This window comes from Monopterus albus, unplaced genomic scaffold (genome assembly GCF_001952655.1).
Source record: "Monopterus albus unplaced genomic scaffold, M_albus_1.0 scaffold99.1, whole genome shotgun sequence".
NCBI lineage: Eukaryota > Metazoa > Chordata > Actinopteri > Synbranchiformes > Synbranchidae > Monopterus > Monopterus albus.
Genome location: NW_018127979.1, coordinates 1264436 through 1285127, shown reverse-complemented (window position 1 = coordinate 1285127; position 20692 = coordinate 1264436). Strand labels below are relative to the sequence as shown.

The 20692-nt window shown below is 41.1% G+C and overlaps 1 protein-coding gene across 2 annotated transcripts in view; it reads left to right on the top strand.

Annotated features, from left to right (window-relative positions):
- The window catches only part of klf12b (Kruppel like factor 12b), a 36628-nt gene extending 16287 nt beyond the window's left edge, over positions 1-20341 (top strand). For both annotated transcript variants that reach the window (XM_020609245.1, XM_020609246.1), the window contains exons 3-6: positions 5357-5906; positions 8961-9096; positions 15187-15344; positions 16236-20341. In XM_020609245.1, the coding sequence (XP_020464901.1) occupies positions 5357-5906; positions 8961-9096; positions 15187-15344; positions 16236-16417 (1026 nt within the window). In that variant the 3' untranslated portion in view covers positions 16418-20341. The remainder of the gene's footprint in view (positions 1-5356; positions 5907-8960; positions 9097-15186; positions 15345-16235) is intronic.
- Positions 20342-20692: the final 351 nt, after the last annotated feature.

Here is a 20692-nt window from a genome sequence, read left to right as displayed (position 1 = left end):
CCGTGCTGGCAGGGGGTGATTGCACAGATGGAGTCACTGCTTCAGGGAGAAGGGTCACATTGGAAACTCTAAATCTTATCTAGCTCTGTCTGTTCCCACTTCTTTCTTTATGTCTCTCAATTTCCCCCCCCCTGCCCTGGTTTCTCACAATCACACATGAATAATCTCTCTCATACACATACTATATGCAAATACACACAGACACATCTTCCTCTGCAAACACTATCACAGCTCCATCTCTTCTTCTGCTGTATCTCACTCATGCCTCTGCTCGCTCACAGAGCTGTGTGGAGCCTGCACTCAATGTAAATTTGTCACAGAGAAGAAGCACTTGTCACTAGAAGCCTTGTGAGTGTTGTTTAAATTTGCACCAGAAATTTATGTTTGGTCGGTTTGTTTTACTCAAAAGGCTACATAGCTCATCTTAATCACATTTGAGATTTAATGTTTAAAGAAACTGTATGTACTGACCATGTTAGGTGTGAAGGAGTTGCAGGGTTTTCATGGCCCACATACAGTATCAGTGCCTCTCTGAGCCGACATACCTAGAAATAAAGTGGTCTTGTTATTGTGAAGCTGTTGCTAGGTTACAAGGGCTTTGTGTGGCTGCCACAGCTTTGTGTGCAGTGGGCGCAGGCCACTTAATATTTGTAATCATGATGTATTAGTGTTCAGATATTATTGATTTCCATTCATAACATATCAATAATGCATTGGTTCCTAATAAATCACTAAGAGCGCTTTGTAGGAGGGGAGCAAAGTAGTTTTGTGTTGAGATGAACCCCAGAGCATTAGTCTGTGATGGATGAGAAAAATACCAGCTGCTGATAACCCATCAGGTTATCTGAGGTCTCATAGAGAATTGTTTGGCTGTGGAGGTGCTTTGTGTTGATAAGAACTGACTGTCTCTCCACATCTGAGGACTTGACAGGAAGGCACCAGGTGGTTACTTTCTGGGTGTCCTGCTCTCATCTGTGGCTCAAGGGTTTGAGAGCTGTGCTCTTGCACCAACACCTAATATGTGGGGTTTGAAGTCATTCTCCATACATGTAATGATGTCTGACACCTAATAGTCATTCTCCATACATGTAATGATGTCAGTCACAGACAGGATGTTAACGCTGCAACACACATAACTTTGAAGTGCACCGAGAGCCAGTCTTGCCTTAACAGACCGAGCTTCCTTTTAGACGACAGATGCAGACAGGCAGTTTAGGCTGCTGCAGAAATGTGGTCTTCATTTGGGTGGCGGATGGCCAAGGGCTTGCTGGAAATGGTCTACCTCATTAGACAATTCGCCCGCAAGGGCCTGGAAACCCTGCCCCACTAACCAGTATCCCCTAATAAAGACAAAGACAGTGGCATGAGAACAAGGGCGGACAGGCGGGTTCAGCATATCTCTATATGTTTGCCAGTGAAGGTTTGAGTGCATACATGTGTTTGTAGCTGTTGAAGTGAAAGAGGGGGTGGCTGAAGTTTTCCATTAGTGCTGACTGAGATGTGTTTGAGAACCTAACCCCAAAATTTAAATAGGTTTCTGTTTTACAGTTTTGCGTAACACTACATACACTCTGTTGTTTTGACCTTCCCACACACGTGTTCCCCTTTTTACACAAGAGGGAGAGAGGATCGCCCAATTTTAACAGACGTTTGTTAACTGACTATATTCCGAACTGTCATGGATCACGGTGTGGCCATGAAAGTGAGCCTGACACTAATAAGTAAAAACAATCACTCATTTTCAATGCAGTCCACTGAGGTGCTTTGCCACAGCATTCTTGATATTAGGGCTGTTACTAAAAAAAAAAAAAAATAAAGTTTGAACAAATTCAGACTAAGACATAATTTATTTGAATGTAACGCATGTAGCCCAGTTAAAATAGATACAGTAATTACTTTGGAGAACTGATCTAGGTCCACATGCCATTAGCTCTGCTGCTGGCTGATATTCCATCCATCCATCCATCCATTTTCCTCCGCTTATCCGGGAACGGGTCACGGGGGCAGCAGTCTAAGCAAAGATGCCCAGACTTCCCTCTCTCCAGACACTTCCTCCAGCTCCTCCGGGGGAGCGTTCCCAGGTCAGCCGAGAGACATAGTCCCTCCAGCGTGTCCTGGGTCTTCCCTGGGGCCTCCTCCTGGTGGGACATGCCCGGAACACCTCCCTAGGAAGGCGCCCAGGAGGCATCCAAAACAGATGCCCGAGCCACCTCAGCTGGCTCCTCTCGATGTGGAGGAGCAGCGGTTCTACTCTGAGCTCCTCCCGAGTGACCGAGCTCCTCACCCTATCTCTAAGGGTGCGCCTGGCCGCCCTGTGGAGAAAGCTCATTTCGGCCACCTGTATCCAGGATCTTGCCCTTTCGGTCATGACCCAAAGTTCATGACCATAGGTGGCTGATATTTGTTTTTTTTATTTCAGGATTCTTTAAATGTGTACTTGTAAGGAAAAATGTTAACCTTCAAAAATAAACTTAAGTGCTATCTGGTAGACAAAGTCAGTAATAGGGACAGTGTTTCTGCATTACCCCACATGTACTATGGTACACAGATATTGGCCTCAGGTTCTAATGCAGAATTCAGTTGTATGCGCAGATGTGTGCAGTAGATGTGCTGCGTCACCTTCATACTGTATATGGCTCAGTCAAGCATAGTTTACAACCATTTTGCTAACCATAAAGAACAGTATTCAGACTACACTTGTGGTTTTCACTTCTCCTGTCCTCTTTCACCAGCAGAACTGGCAAATGCAGAACTCTAGCAATGATGTATACTCTAAGAGCGCTTGCTGAGAAAGACAGCGTTTCCAAAACACAGAGATCAGCTTCAATGGATCTAATGGCCTCAAAGCCTTAAACCAGGATAGCTCCAGGCAGTCCATGACACTCATAGTCTATAAACAATGTGCAAACACAGAGAGATACATGCAGAAGCAGCTGGATGATAGCCTGAGGGTCTGTCAAGAAAGGCTGTGTCAGGGGTTGATGCTAGGGAAGCACTGTGGACTTCAGACATAGCAAACATACATGTTGACAATTAAGTGATATACAGTATCTTTTGAAATGTTTGTAAGGTAAAGACATGGAGCTGCAACTAGGGAGGGATCTTTGTGTTAAATCTGACTCTAAGAAAAAGGAAATCTAAGTGAAACATATTGCTGTTTGCTTTTTAGCATTGTGGGAAACGATGATTCCTTCACAGCAAACTCGGTGTCAGTGCCACATGATACTGTAATGTAACTAAACAATCAGTGTATTAGCTTTATGAGCTGACAGACAGCTGCAGCATTTGCAACTCAAATGGGGAGCATTGGATTAGTTCAGGCAGCATATATAAAGATTACATCAGCTGATTGGCATGGAGTGCACATTCATGCTTTACCATCAGCGGCTCATTCATCAGCTGATTGCCTAAGAATCATATTTATACAGGGGTGCAGAGTGGTCATTATAAAATAACACCTCTCTGCATTCCTCTACTCTAATTTCATGTCAGTGCCATTTTCTGCAGCAGCTCCGTGCACAACCCCAAACTCCTCCTGTTGTTTTGAAGCTTTCGGTAACATTGACTTTACTAGATCTAATAATTGTCTACTTTGTGTCTTTATTAGAGGGATCAGTCTTCACAGGAAGATCCTTAGTGTTGCTCAGATTTTTTTTTTTGTGTGAAAAAGCCAGTAACTGTATAGCTATCTCCTATAAACGGTCATTTCCTTGAGGAAAGTGTCGCTGACTGAACTAGAGTAAAAATGAAAGAACAAGTTTCCATGGTGGAAGAGGCAGGGTTTTTCGTCACAGGGGAACATAAAAGGTCATGTTATCCAATTTTCACAAAGAATGGCTGCTTATATTCTTATGATACAGTAAAAAACTTTAATCAAAGCAATCAAAATATTTTCCCCAAAGCGTAACTGTGTAATCTTGTCAAGACCCTACTAAGAATGCTTTCATTATGAAGCAGACTTTAATGTGCTGTGACTCCTGACCCCATGCAGCTGACCCTGAGCTGAACTCCTCCAGGGTCTAGAGGTCATTAGAGGGCATGTGTCATGGGGTAGGGTCTGTTTTCCAGCTGAGGAGGAGTTACACAGTGAAAATGTTTTTTTTTTTTTTCAATTCATGGGGGTCGTAAAATTTCTTGTAGGCTGGAAACAAGTATACAAGTCTGGAGTAAAAATAGCAGGCTACTACATAAAAGAACACGCACACCACTCTGAAAAATGTGTAATTCACCACAGATTCAGTCTCAGCCAGGATTACATAAGGGGAAAGAAATGCAAGTCTTGAAAACAAAAGTGAGGATGAAAATCCACAACATTTTTCATTTCTGTTGCAGCTGTTATCAGAGTTTTCCCTTTAAGTTTAATGAGCTTTTCCTGTATGGTTAGTAAAAATCCCAGGATGTGCTCACTCCCTGATGGCCTTTACTGCGTCTCAGCCTTTGAAAGATTCCACTGTGAGGATCAACAGCACTCACCGCATACTCCAGCACCCCTCCTACACTGAACATAGTGAGTCTAGATCAGCTACATCACATGCAACATTGTTAATTTGACATTATATCTGTTATTATGATATCAAAGAATGTCCAAAGCTTAGGAGTCAGGAGAAACACATAGTAGCAGGGTGAGTATTGTATTCCTACTGTGCATGTTCTTCATTATCTTTTCCAAGTAAACAGGTTCTTGAAAAGACAGATGGAGCGGTTGTGTTACAGTCTGCTTGGTGTTAAGTGAAAGATGTGTTGAGGGATACAATGAGCCACCAGCGTTGGCCTTAAGAGGCCCATTGCTGAGAGACAGAGAGAGACAGTCAGGAAATTGAGCCCATATGATGTTTTTCCACCATCACAAAGGAGATTTAGGAGGGATACAAGGGAAGCCAAGAGAGCAGTGTTTCTGTGGGAGTGATGGAAAACAGGAGGAAGAGAGAGAGAGAGAGAGCCACCCACGCCTAGAAAAAGAAAACGAGATTGAAAGGAGGCCAGTGTGAGAGACTATCTTTACACTTGCATATAATCTGCCTGTGACATCATGCTAACCGAATGCATGAATGAACATGAGGAAATTTAATTGCTCCTTTTTGTTTAAATGTCACTGCATACAATATTGCACACCTCTCTACCTTTATCATATAAAATGAATGTTTTTGAAGCTGAGTATTTACACAAAACAATGGTCCTTAACCTTAATTTATTAGCACTTTTTGTGACCTGTCCAAGTTGTACCCCACCTCTCACCCAATGCCAGCTGAGGTTGGCTCCAGATCCCTCACGACCCTAATCACGAATAAAATGACAAAAGTGAATTAGTTTAAGAAAAATCTAACGAGTGTTTTTTTTTTTTTTTTCCCTTCCACAGTCGCCTAAAGTGCGCCCTTATTCTACGATGGACAGCGTCCCTTTTTTCCTCAGCAGAGTTAAACCCGAGCCTCCAGAAGACCTGCTTGCTCACGACCTGCACTTCCACACACAGACAGAGCCTGTTGACCTGTCAATCAACAAACCCCGACCCTCCTCTTCATCCGCCATCCCCACCAGCACATTCTCATCATCATCCCCTCTCAGATCCGCCTTCTCCCCATCATCTTTATCTTCGTCATCTTCCTCCTCCTCCTCCTCTCCATCTGTTATCACCTCAGCCTCATCGGTGCTCACACCAGGCCCCCTGGTCGCCCCCGGCACCGGGGCGAGAGGTCAGCCGTATTTGCACATCCTGCACTCTGTGCCGCCGCCTCCATCCAGTCCTCTAAGCCTGCAGGGAGCAGGAAAGCTGGCTAGCCATGTTCACCGCATCCCAGTTGTGGTACAGTCACTGCCCCTCATGTACACCACTGCCGTTCGATCACCCTCGAGCCTCAACAACACCATCATGCTACCTCTGCTGGATGAGGCCGCAAGCCAGGGCAAAGGTGAGACCATGCTCTCCAAATTCACTTCATATTCTTACAGCTGACTTTGTTCTTTTTTGGATGTCTGTTAAACGTCTGTCATCATTTTAAGTTAGACTGAAAATATGATGCATTATGTTTCAGACTTGATCCTACTGCCTCTTCATAATTTTATTTTACAACATAAGCTATACAATGTGTCTCCCAAGAAGCTCAAGCCTCCAGACTTAACAGATACTTTGAAAAATATCAGAGATCAACGATCTCACATAAAAAATAACTTATAGTAAACCAGAACAACCATGTCATTGCACTTCAACCTTTTTTTATTTATTTATTTTTTTTATCCAAATCAAGGGATGACATAGACAGCTCCATTAGGAAGTGAAAAACTGACTGTAAACCTCCGCGAGGTTGCATATTCCAGTGACGGCCTGTGTATAGTGGTATATTTGTCTGGTCAGATGCCCTGTGCTGTTTTTACTCAAAGCACTTGTAGACACAGTGTTGTGAAGGTGGACTGTATGTGTGTATATGCTTTTAGAGATGGACGCTGAGGTGACAGTGTTACTCTTTCAGAGTGAAGATGAGGTGTACAGGTTGAAAGGCTCTCTCATCTTTACCTGAAAGGGATTTTGCTTGGATGTCTTAAATAGTCTCTGGTGCAGGTAACCAGGGCCACACCAGTTGTTACCTTTGCCTCTACAGAGAAGCTAATCTGGGGCAGCTTCAGTATTTGAAACTCTCTGGGTTGGCCTAGTCTGTGTTATTGGTTTTCTCTCTGGGTGTGGTTTTTGCTGCTAACCACGGGGAGTGTGCTTACAGTAGGTGTTTCTATGAACTGTACACAGGGCAACTGTTGGTTGTAAAAAAAAAAAAAAAAGGATGGACAGACATACTTCAACTTTAACTCACAACCATGCATATACATCATGTACAAGCAAATAAACAGAAATGTGTAATTAGAGTATGTGCTCAGCCAGACACTTGGCTGCCTGGGTGGGGTGGTCCTCAGAAATGGGCGATTTAAATGCTGGGTGTCTGCTCCCAAGGAGAGCAAAGAAAGGAGGACAAGAAAAACAAGGCTTGCATAAGAGGGTGTGGATGGATATTGAGAATGGGTGGCACTTATTCAAGCACATGAAGTATATACAGAACAGAGTCCAACATCGGTTCTGCTCAGATCTGGAGCCACCAAACACAAAATAAATGGGTTGAATGAGTGTTGACTGTTGGGGGTGGTTGACATTTTTAATGAGACCAGCAAACAAACAGAACATTTAGCTGTTAATTGAACTTAATAACTTGATGGTACCTTTGACATAACATTTCCCAGAGGTAAAGTCAAAGTAAAAAATAAGGTAGTGCTACAAGACAGCACATATCTTTTTGGATATGAGCTTTTATCCTGCCTCACCTGGAGTTTTCCCTTTCAGGTGTCATGATTGGTTGGTGGCTGAACAAATAAGTTGATGACTTCAGCGAAGTCATAAAAGGAAGCCCCTTTCCTCCTTGTGAAGTTTAATGTGATTATTGATGCTCTCAATATGGACATGAAAACACTTGCATGCACGCACACACACCATCCAGTGTGCACACAGGCACAGGTTGGCCATCCTCTTTAAGAGAGGGCGGGCACCCTTCTTTTCACTGCTGTCTCCCTGTCTCCGGCAGGAGGTTGCTATGGAAACAGGGCTTGACTGGAAACAACAGGAGAGAAAGAAATCCGGTGCTATGCCCACCTCTCCACCACTCCTCCTTTGTGTCCCTCGCTTCAAATACCCCTTTCCAACACACAATGCATTTCTGACTAATTACAGGTTTTCCATAGGGTAGGCGAGCTGGTGACCACTCGGCATGTCTTAGTCTGCAACAACAATTAGAAACCTTTAAAAGCAAAAGCTCCAGCAGAGTTACAGCATTATTTTTGTCCCCCCCCCCTGGGCCATTATGACCACAGTCTCAGCTGAGAGGGCAGAGGAGGTGAAATCCTGATAGCTTTATAAAAGGACCAGGCTTACAGTAGACAGAAATGTTACAGAACTCAGTAGAAAATGTATCACAAAATATTCAGTGTTCGTATCACCTAAATCTCCAGGTACAAGAGTAGTTATAAAATGTGTAGCTTTCTATGTTCTTTGTTATGTTTTTGCTGAGTTACTGTTTTACTTCATTAATGTTTAATTTCATACTGAACTTTTTTTTTACAAGTAATCTTGGGCAGGTCATTACTTTTTTGACATTATCTCTTGAGTTATCAAGATATGTACAGTACGTATCCTGTGTCCATGGAGACAGAGAGGACAGAATGGCTGCAGGCTCTGGCAATATATCTAATGAGCTGTCCTGGGGAGAAGTTGTCACAACTTGTGGAATAGATGTAACTTTGTCATGTAGCTCAAGAGACAAAGACCCCTGTGCTCGTCGGTTCAGAGTCATAGTTAATAGCATGCTAACCAGTCAAACATTCAGCATTTTCCTTCTTAGCTGCTGTGCACTAGGAAAGAAACAGGAAAGGGACAGAGCTAGCCTGCTAATTATCAAGATGTTCTCTGAAGATTACAACAGTGAATGGATGGATTTAGGCTTTTGTGTTGTTTTCAGGCCATTGATATGAAAGTTTGTCATTATCATGAATCTTTGCCAGTTACACATGGAAGGGAAGAGAGAACAAAGTGCCCACCAGAGGCGCCCTCATGCATGCACATGTTTTTTTGCAAAAATGTTCCCACACACTGTTGAGAGACTCCAGCAACACCCAAACAATGCTCCACCCAAGTCCTTATCACTATGGTTGAAGGCTGATAAAGAGTGTGTGTGTGTTTACTTGAATGTTCCTCTTTGAGTCTGTAACTGCTGGGTACAGTTTCATGCTTTGCTGCCCTGTCCTCAAGATGAGAATTACAGTATGCCTGATTGACAAGTGAATAATGAAAAGGCAATATATGAAGGCACTTAACCTCATTACAATTAGAAACACTTTCCAACACACAGAATGTGATATGCTTTATAAGTCCCCAGGGCCAGCACCAGCATCATGTGTCTGTCTCTTGTGTCTGTGTCCCTTCCTAACAGCACACACAGACCCCAACGGCCTGTCGCCAAGACAGATCAAAAGTGACAGCGATGACGACGACCTGCCAAACGTGACCTTGGACAGTGTTAATGAGACGGGCTCCACTGCTCTGTCTATAGCCCGCGCCGTACAAGAGTGAGTATTGTGATCTGTATATGTATGTGTGTGAAATGAAATGTGAAGTGTTGAATCTGCACATTGATGTTTTCTCCTCTGCTAAACCTAACATCTGAAAAACAATTATCTGCTGCTCCTTCTATTCAGTCATGTCACAGGAAGATGCTTGGGAATTGTGGTTTTTGCAAAATTGGAGTTTCAATTTGTTATCGTCAGTAAAAGCATTTTTATTAAACCACTTTTCAGGGCCAAGTACTTACATACTGTACATACATTATAATGTTACGGTTAATTAAAATGAATCCCTTAGGGCTCGGTAGTTACTCACTAACCAACAATTAAAAATTCAACAGGGACAAACATTGAAATATTGCTACTCATAGAGACAGGGGATACATTTAATAAAAGCAGTTGTTCTTTTTGGAAACAATAATCTAACATTATAGAATTTGTGCAGATCTCTATTGGTGGCTTTTATTTTGAAGATCTCTTGAATGGACCTAGTTCTTGTCAGGGCTGCTGATAGTAACACTTCCCTTTTCTATTAACCATTGTTAATCAAGCTAAAGTTTCAAATCTACAAAGACAGAAGAGAGGACTGTTTGAGGAGCGATACTAGAGTTAACAACACGCACATTTTTAAAAACTCTGTATAAACTGTAACTGGAAATGGCTGATTACATATGGATGACAAAACACTTAAACCTGTGGCAGGTGTTGCAGAGTTCAGAGTACAATAATGGACACGAGCATCTTTTACCAGACAGACCTAGTGTTCTTCTACATTTGGCTGTATCTGCGTGGGTGTGCATCTATATGTCTGACTGCATATGGCTCAGACATCTGTGTGCCCTGTTCGGCCTACAGACATCACAACTCCTGTGGTGCCAGTCCATCTGTGTTGAATGAGGAAACTTCCCTCTCCAGTGAATGACAGCATACTCTGATGTAGAGAAGCATTTGGCACGCCTTGGCCCCCACTGCCAGCAATAAACCCAGAACAGTCATGACTAGCAGCCTGGCCAGACTCAAGTTAATGCCCATAGGGCTTTTATTTAGACTAACTGTAAGGAAAGTATTCCAGGATTCTGTAAGAGTCTTACTAATGATGTAGCAACATTAATGAGAACAAGGCTGACAGTAGTCCAGCCTCAACAGGCTGTTTTTTTTAGTAACACCCCTGCTTATAGGAGCTGAAATGGTGTACAAGCCATTGTATTGTTTGTGAGTGAATTGCTGGCTGTGTGAGCATTTACAGCATTGAATCTAAATGCAATGTTATGGTTGTGGTGAAAAAGTAGCAGTGTGGCTGTGCTTGATCAGTGGCACAGAGAAGACACAGACACACACTCACAGATGCTCACTGGTGGACTCAGGTTTCTATGCAGGCTATTGAAAGGGACAGGCATGCCCCCGAGTGCCACACGTGGGCACTGAGTGGTCAGAAGAGGACAGAGGTTGGCAGGACCCAACCTTTCACTGCCCAAGCTTTCACTATGGAGATAAATCACTAGCCAGGCTTAGCAATGTCCTGCCAGGGTCTGCCCACACACTCACGTCTTTGTGTGCAAAGTGCAGACTGTGCTGTGTGGAAACATCGCTCCTGTGTATGTAACTGTGCATGCAAATAAGTATATGTGCACATCTGTATTAGTCCTCCAGTGTGTGTGAGTTTGTATGCACGTGTTTCTGCGCAGTGGACAGAACAGCTGGTTCCAGAAGGAGGTCGGTCATTGTCAACAGGAACACAGACTTGCATGTTTGTCCATGAAAAACAAAGCAGTCTGTAGTCTTCTTGAGTTACATGCTGGTTTGGCGACATAGAGGAAGAATGTGTATTCTGTATTGACACAACACATGCGCTCTTTGGACATCTGCACTGCAACAGAAGCTGACAGCATTTCTTTGAAACGTATCACTCTATCACTGTTGCTTTACTTCTTTTCATTTGTACACTGTGGGAGAGGAAGGAACTGCTTTGTGTAATTTAGTGTCCATATTTACACAAGTAGTCATCCAGAGAGTGTCAGGGAGAAGAAGTGCAAGGGCAGAGGATAGGAGTGCCTGCAGCCTCCGAGCCAGGTATTCATATATAAATAAATGAGTGAAAGGAGAAAGTGAAATAGAATGTGTCATGTGCTTCTTGGGTAGCCTCCTCCATATTCATGCGTTTCCCCGGGGACCGGTGGATAGGCTATTGTGAGAGAGCACAGGGGACACAGAGAAGAGAGGGCGAGAAGGCGTGTGTGTGTGTGTGTGTGTGTGCGTGTGTGTGTTTGTGCATACTGGGGGCAGGGGTTTGGATGGGTTGACTCTGCTAAAGTCTGGCTGGTCCCCAAGGATCTGGAGGTCACAGAGCAGAGCAGGTGGAGACAGAGGAGCAGGCTGAGGTGAAGGGTAGTGTCCTCAGACAGGTACAGGACACAGCCTCACACACTCATACACACCCTTTCCTGTTTTCTTGGCATTTCCACTATTTCTGTTGGTCTGTTTAAGAGCCATGAAGTGCTGCTGCTGTGTTGAAACTGTTGCTATGACCCGTTTCCTTTGAGAAGTTAGAAAAATATGCATTGTTTGTATCATGGGAAACCCCGTTACAGGTGACACACATACACACACTCCTCCTCTCTCTGTCTCTGTCATACTAGTGGAGAGCAGCAGATGAAGAGGGGAGAAAAGGGGGAAACAAAAGAAGCTAAACAGAGGTCAGCTCTGTTTTGTAACTGTTTGCAGCTGTACTTCCTATTTTTCTGCTGAGACCCAAACAGACACATTCACTCAGCCATGATGCATGACCTAAACTTACATTGTTTATAAGAACAAATACACGCATATATAGTGTGAACTAGTCACGTTTGCAACACTTACAGTTTTGCTGGTTTGCACACCCTTGCTGAACAAGGGTGAGCACAGTCATCTTTTACTACATACAGTAAGCCTGTTGATATAAATAGCAGTTTGCACTGCTAGTAGCATCTTTCAGGAGGAGAGCAAAATAGACCAGTAGTGGTTGAATTTTTCTCAGCCCACATAGAACTACAGCTAACCACAGCTAACACACTGAGAGTACAACATGTAGCATGAAAACTCTTGAAACTGCTGCTTGCATTCAGGGCTACAGCTAACACATAATTTCAATTAATTAAAGCTGCATTATGTAACCTGTTTCCGATATTTTTTTGTAGAAATATGCTCCAGAACTTGTCTTAATGTGGAAAGGTGTTGTCAAAGCCTCCTCAGTGAACGGCACTGGCAGCAGTGCAGAGATAGTAGCTTTTAAAGGGGTTTGGCCTCTCTTAAATTATTTCTGCTTGATCAGTAAGTTTCCCCTTTGTTGTAATTTCAAAACACAAATATCTGAAGAGCTGTGCAGAGCGTGGGGGAGCGTAGAAGATGGATAGATTGGTTGAGTTTCATGCTAGTGCTACTTTAAGTTTTAAAGGGGTTTGGCCTCTCTTAAATTATTTCTGCTTGATCAGTAAGTTTCCCCTTTGTTGTAATTTCAAAACACAAATATCTGAAGAGCTGTGCAGAGCGTGGGGGAGCGTAGAAGATGGATAGATTGGTTGAGTTTCATGCTAGTGCTACTTTAAGTTACATACTGCAGCATTAAATGAATTGATAAGCTGTTTGTATTTAATGGCAATAAACAGTGAAAATCTATTGCATTTTCTCAAAACAGAAAATAAATTCACATTTCAATATTTCTCCGACCAATAATCAACACCCTAAAGATCTGCTTACTGTGCTATAAAAGAGTTCTTTCTACAGTAGCAAACACAGTACTTTGCATTTTCCTTGGTAAATGACTTCAATGGCTAATCAGAGCTATGGTAGTTGAGAAAATATTTTTCTGTTAATAGACAAATCAGCCCTACTATTCATATAAGCCTGCAGTAGTTTTATTGTTATATTTATCTTATTTTAAAATGTTTATGGTTATTTTTCTTTCTCTCTGGCTGACTTCTGTTACATTTTTGTAGTGACTCATTTCCTCATAGGGATCATTAAAATGTTGCTTAAGTGAATTTTAATGTCTGTAACAGTTTACCTGTGTTGCACCAGTGACTGATGTGTAATGGCTATGTTCCGGTAAGGACAGGAGATCACTAAATTTCTATGAATAGCCAAAATAGATTAAACCCTAAATCTGTTACTCGGCTCTAGAAATGGAGCAGCAAGGATGGCAGAATTATCACCAGCAGAGGAAAAGCAGTTGTGGTGCATTAAATGAAGGAATTTAAAATGAGGAGTTGTCGAACATTCTTTGTTGGAGAATCTCTTGTAATCGGACCTTCCTAAATTATATCGTAATCACAGAGTCGCTTCACGAATGAAGTCAGAATATAAACATCCACCTCGTCTGCTCAGTGGCTGAGCTCAGAGTGTTTCCACTGCAAACCCAGCCTCCCTTTCCTGATCACGTACACATGGGTCTACATGACCTCTGGTTCTATATGCTAGGCGACATTTCTCTGTTCGAGTGTTAGATGGACTGGTAATCTCATCAGTCATGAATGAAGACATGCAGCCTGTCTTCAGCTTTATGAATGTACTTCTTTGTCTACATGTTCAATTTTGACATCATGTTGTAATGTAATATTTTCTGAACTTAGTCATGCAGCAGAGTGAGAGAGAGAGAAATAAGAGGGGAGTTGGAGTTCACTTCATATCTGACCTGTGTGCTCATTTCCTGTACAGATTGGCAGTAAGCCAAGAGCAACAGGTGATTTGAATGTAGATGCTTTTTTTTTTTTTAATTCTGTGTGTTTGTGTAGCTTGTGTGTATGTGTGTATATCTGAGCCTGCGTTTGACGTTTGACATATCATGTTTCCGTGAGAGATGGAGAGACAGGAAGTGGGTTGTGTGTGGTGGAGACAGTTCACCGGAAGGCCTGTCTGGGAGCTCCTGCTCCTCTTTCGAATCTCTCCAACACAACCAGAGTTGTTGGTCTCATCTTCTCGCTCCTTCCCCTTTCCCCCACTCAGCCTTTTAACTTTTTCTCAGTATCTAAAACAGAGACTCTGAGACCTGAAAGAAAAGCATCTGTTATCCTCCACTGCTGAGACAGGCCCATTGCATATACCCCAAAGATATTACTCATCCCATGTAGCACACAGAGATGTTCTTGCTCTTAGTTTCTACCGTGTTGTGCAGTAGTTGTTTATCAGCTGCTGTTTCGTAGTCGACAGTCACTCTTGAGAATTACAGACGATCTACCACAACTCTGTCTGCTTTTTGTTCCTTCTTGGATTGTTTGTATGCACAGTATTACACTCAGAGAAGTGAGTTACCACAGATACATATGATACTGTACTGTAAATACACACAAGTCAGACATGCAGGCAAAAGAGCACACACACTTTACTACAGTGCTTCGGTGGCAAATCATATAATCAGCTGTGATACTGACTAATTATTGGAGAGGAAATGCCATACCAAAATGTATTGATGGTAGAATTAACACAGGAGTCATTAGGAGAATAAAATACTTTCCACCTCTGATCGATCAGAGTATGTGAGCGATAAGAATACCGGGCATTAAACCTCATCCACCGCCTCACAGTCGGGCTGCAGCAGTGTTGCACTGTCACCTGCTGGCAAAGCTTCTGCACTGATTCCTCACTTACAACTGGTAGAGCTTCAAAATGCACCACTGCTGTATGTGAAGCAGCTTTAATTATTATTATTATTATTATTATCATTACGCTTCATTATGCTTTATTTTCTAAAACTACTGTAAACAGCAACTTTAAAATGATGCTACCAGTTAAATGTTATTTAAAAAAAAAACTAAAATGGTTTCCCCAAAATTAAGTAGTTTTTTTTCTGAGGTGTCTACAGTTTTTATTTTTATTTTTGCAGTTGTGTGCAGCTCTTTGAATTCCCTTGCATATTTCAGTGTGGATGAATAGTGTCCATCATCAACACTACACAGTTTTGTCATATGTTTTGACTGTACTTTATTTGGTCATCTTATTACAGTACATGCTGAGAACCTTCTTTGAATGAACATGTAGTATGGATTTTTGGGCACAATAATGTGTGGCAACATCATCATCACAGTTAAATAATAAATCAATTTCTCTTTTTTTTTCCATTTACAGTTCCATGTCTCCGTTCAGTATTGACAACATACGGCGCCCACGGAGGTCAGAGTCACCAGATTCCAAAAAGAGAAGAATCCACAGATGTGACTTTGAGGGCTGCAATAAGGTGTACACCAAAAGTTCCCATTTAAAAGCACACAGGAGGACGCATACAGGTCAGTAAGTTAGAATGTGTGTTCATATGGTGCGAATTTACTTTATGGCCATGTCTGCTCAAATTGTTCAAATGTATTATAGCCATTGAAACGCTTATAAAATCCCTGTTTTTCCCTTTTACTTCGGAAATATGTACCAACAAAGATGTGACCAAGGTAATAAATTGCACTAGTGTCACCATCAAGCCCACTTTCTAATCAGTTTGAAGAACTGAATCCAGATCTTAATGTGGATCACAGAAGGTCAAAGGTCAATCCCAAATCAAGACTGAAATTAGACTGAAGACTAAATTAAAATGTAACATACTGTATATTGAGGTAACCTGTTCTGCTCCCTGCACTGTTCAGCATCCCTGTAGTCAGTGAATTATTTAATCTGTGCACAGACATTTGAACACACTTATAAGTGGACATAGTGTTTATGTATTGTGAGTGGAAAATAAAGGTTAATCACGGAAGTAGCCAGGAGTGAATCCAAAAGGGAACAAAGTCAAGGTAGAGTCCAAACACACACTGGAACAAGAGCTGAAACTTGCTCAAACGCCGGTGTGCAGCACTGAGCGGTCACATCACTGAGCGGTCACATCACCACACTGTCAGTCTGTTACGGGGACAGGAAGCACCATAAATGTTTATAAGACCTATTAAGCATTTGTCTTGAATAGACAGTAGATTCTGTCCAAGCAACTGTAATGTTTGACCTTATAAAATATGTTTTTATAAGATATTATCATACTCTATAAAGACTTTAGCTATTCTTATAATGCATTGTAGATGCAAACCTCTGAAAGTTTACCATGGCCACTAGCTGAGCAACATTTCCAGTAAATGTACTGAACACCTGATCTAAGTACAAGCTACTGAGCATGTGTTTTCTCCCTTCCTTTCCAGGGGAAAAGCCATATAAATGTACCTGGGACGGCTGCACGTGGAAGTTTGCCCGCTCTGATGAGCTGACGAGGCACTACAGAAAACACACGGGGGTCAAGCCTTTCAAGTGTGCAGACTGTGACCGCAGCTTCTCCAGATCTGACCACTTGGCCCTGCACCGACGGAGACACATGCTGGTGTGAATCAAGATGGTGAGAGATAAAGAGAGATCAGTGGAACACACGCACACACACACACACACACAGACACACACACATCCACCCACAGGCAGCCGTGGGAGCAGGATCTCCCTATGAATGTTTTTCAGCTGGCCTGGACATGTGCACGCACACGTATAAACACACACACATACATACACAAACACACTTTCTCTCTCTCTTATCCATTAAAAGAAGAAAAGATTGAGAGGTGCACAAGCTTGAGGAGCACAAAACAGGGTCACTTCTGGATCCTCTTTGGGTTGGAAGGAAGAGATGGCAGGATCTTTTATTGTCATTGTTTGGAATTTAATAGGAACTGTCTTTTACAGCACTGTTCATAAATGTTTCACTTTGATTTCAAGATAAACTCACACTTTTTGTTTAGACAAAAAACAAACAATGCAATCACAACTCTCTCGTTTTGGTATCTTTCTTTTCATCACTGTTCAAACGGCTGCTTTTCCAGCATTCATAATGTGAAAGACCCCCTTTGTATGGAATGGATATTCTGTGTGAGCAGAATGCAGTTAACATCTGGATCACAGGAAAAGACTTGGGCCAGTTTGGAGTTACAGGCTGTATTGATTCGCCATGCCTCCCTGTGAGTCCGATTTAGGACCAGCAGAGGGCGCTGTCGCCTCACAGATGGGTTTTCTTTGCCAGCTGGAGTCTGCTGTCATTTCAGAGGCATCCCATAGAGACGCTAAAGGAGGGCCTGGCTTTCACTTATTCTCATTGCCAGCAAACGACACAACTCAAATAGCCGCAACTTGAGCGGATCAACCTCATCAAAGCTTTCACTGTTTCAGATACTCACTGCTTTATTTCAAACCATAGAAACTGAACGTGCATATCATCACACCAGCAGAGAAACACACCATTTCTGACCCAGTCACAGGGCTGAACAACCCCAAATCTCATCAGTGCTATTCTTTATGTTGAGCCTCTTGAAAGCATTTTCTACAAAAAAAAGAAAAAGGAAAAAAAAAAATCTTTGGTGGATTTTGTGCCGTGATTAGCAATCAGTAAAGTGCAATCTTAAAGGATAAATATACTTTCAGTATAACAGCATTTTGTTTATTGAATCTTGCTTTTTTATGCCTGCTTATTGCTTATGGTTAACTCAGAAAAATACAACCCCTCATGTACAGTGAACTTTAAAACAATCAGAGTGGATTTCCAGTATGTGAAAAAAAAATAATAGAGGCACCTTATAGACTCATGCTTTCATTCTGTCTCGGTCTATCTGTTTGTATTATTCAGCTCTGTTTCTCAGCTGTGTTTCACAGTGAAAGGAAATTTGTGTTGTGGTTTTGCACAGCAGCACTTGACCATAAGCTGATAATGACACCGGCTGCAATGTTACAGGGATAACATGGTACCTGAAGTACAAAACAGATGAACAATACTTTCTAAAAATGTGATAAGAAGGACCATCAGCCTCCTCTTTGTTCTGTTTGCTGATGTCAGTATCTGAGGAGAGGTTTCTATCTGGGCCAACTCCTTACTCTGTACCATGACTCCCCTCTTTTACTGATTGGTTTGTAAGTCCAACATGAAGCCCTAATCTGATGTGTCTCAGTTAGTGATTTGCTCCACATTATTTTATTTGATTTTGTTTCACTTAAATACAGAAAGTAACTTGAAATGACATCTGATTTACCTGAGATTTGGTTATATAAAATGCTCAAAATGGAGGAAACACATGTACATGCATAGTACATACAGTATATAAAATATTCGCACATGCACATACAGAAATACATTTTGTATGTGCAGTAGGCTACGTTTTAAATTCATTTACAGGCAGAGGTATCCTTTAGAGAACATCAGACATAAACCCAGAGTATCAGGCCAACCCATATTATTTGATAGTGCTGCTAAATGTATTTATTGGACCGAAGCCAGTAAAAGGAAATGGCAACCTTTTTGATAATAGCACCTTGAAAACCATACACTTAGACACATCACATGCACTCGCACACATTACACGCACCTGTACACTTGTAGTCAGCATCCTCACTTTCAGTAAATAGCCAAATCCAGGAAGTCATTCCCACACATGCACCCAATATATGTGATAACCTGTCAACGCAACAAAAAAAAAAATGATAATGTTATGTTATCATTATTTATGTATATTGTTTGTGTACAATGTCATTATGCCCAGTTGTATTACTATTTTGGCAAAAGCATATCAGCACCTTGTTTGTTTATTAGTATGATTTTCAAATTATTTTATTTCAGATGTCAATTTATAAGCAAATAATCATCATCATATTTTATCATCAATATAATGTATAGGAACATTTTATGATTGAGGGGCACTTGGTCATTGCATATAACTTTTTCTGTAAAAAGGATCTTTTGAAATGTTGTAATATATGTGATGTGAAGAAAAAAACTTATTAAAAAGTTCTACAGCCTGTATATACATTGGAAAAATAGGGCTTTTGATTAGTAGATGCAGGAAATACATTTATACATGTAAAGTCTTTTTCAGAGACTGTAATTTATCTAATTTGATATACAGTGAAATGGGGCTAATGGTATTCATCATGTAAATGATCATGTGTGGTGTTATGTAACAGTTTGCTTGCAGTTTTTCTTTACTTTTTTTTTTTCTTTTTGGTTTGTGGTTAAACTAAGTTCACAGTCAACTCATTTTTATTCCCAAGGCTGAACCAGTGTTTGCTATAATCAACCAATTATTTATTTACACTGACTGTATTAAGGTACTCAATTCTCTGTGTTGCTATTTTGCTGCACCGGGACAAGAAATTCTAATGATCAAGCACATATCAACAAGACATGTACTCTCGTATTCAGTATCTATGATGTTGCATGCCTTAATACACCAGTTTAAAAAAAAAATCCATTTGATTTGAAGATGGTGTCTCCACAGGACAGGGTGCATTGTATTTCCCTTCAGCGTCTCTTTCTTCATTTTAAAGCATAATTTTGTAACGGTAACCAGGGTCAAAGTTATGCAATAATAATGAATAGTGCCTCATATCACAAACTTGTAATATAAACTGCTCTGTGCAGAGTTTCAATTTCAAAGTGTGCGCTCAAATTAATCAATTTCAAATTGAAAAAAATCATACATTTTGGAAAAAGCACGTTATGCAAGTCGGACCTCTAATGTTTAACTTTGTTTTCGCACTGAGCCTTATGCCATTGTGTCAAATACAGCATCTGCCCATAACACTTTCACAAGCTGTTTATAGCACACATTATTACTTTGCTTGCAATAAGTGATTTCCTCTAAGGGGAACAAAACTGAGTTATGAAGGCCTCTTGATGTTTCCACTTCAGCACATGAATTCAACATTGTGATTCCATGGAAGATAATGAAGACTCTTAGTCACAGGACAAAATCCTGTGAATGGAATTCCAGCTATAGAATGATGCTTTTGTTTATGAAGATCAATATCAATTTTACTTTTGTGTAACACCTGCTTTTGATTTCCTGGTTTTGAAATTTTAAGTAGTGAAGCCAATGCCTATGTTTCAAGTTTTGCTGATATTACGTACAGTAATTGTTGTTCTTGTATTTATGTAAAGTGAGTGTAGTGTAAATTTATTCAGATTTTTTCATTCTTACTGAAAAAATTGTGATATTGTTCAGCATTGCTTCAAAAGGGACGATTCTACTCATGGAATTCCACATCTGTAAAAGAAATTTTTATTCCTGATATTTTTCAAAACTACAAGAACAGGTGTCCTTTTTTCTGTTATGCTTCTTTCCTCCGAGAGTTGTTTAAGTATCCAGTCAGTGTTTTGCTTTTTTCTCTGTATTTTTCATATGGATGGAGCTGTGAAATTAAAATAAGTTCAAACATATACATGTATATTAATATGAATGGAGGCATGAAGGTTAATAAAGTTGCATTTTGTATGTAACACACTGGTAGAGAACTAGTTGCTATTTACTGTATGTCTGAGATGGACAGTATGTGGTGTGGACGCCACTTAGACATCTGAGTACTGTACTCACATTCACTGGCATTCAGGAACCTAATCTTGGTATTAGGGAAGCCATTCTGAGTGATAGCTGGTATACAGTGTTGTAGTTTGGACAGAGTACATCTGATCAGAAGCCGAAGAAGAAAAATTCTGGAGCAACCATAGATTTGGTTTAAAAAAAAAAAAGTTCATATGAAAAATTTCTGACACCTGAAAATCCTCTCCAACATATATAAATATCCAAGTAAAACATCATGTACATCTATGTAATATCATATTGCTTTGTTG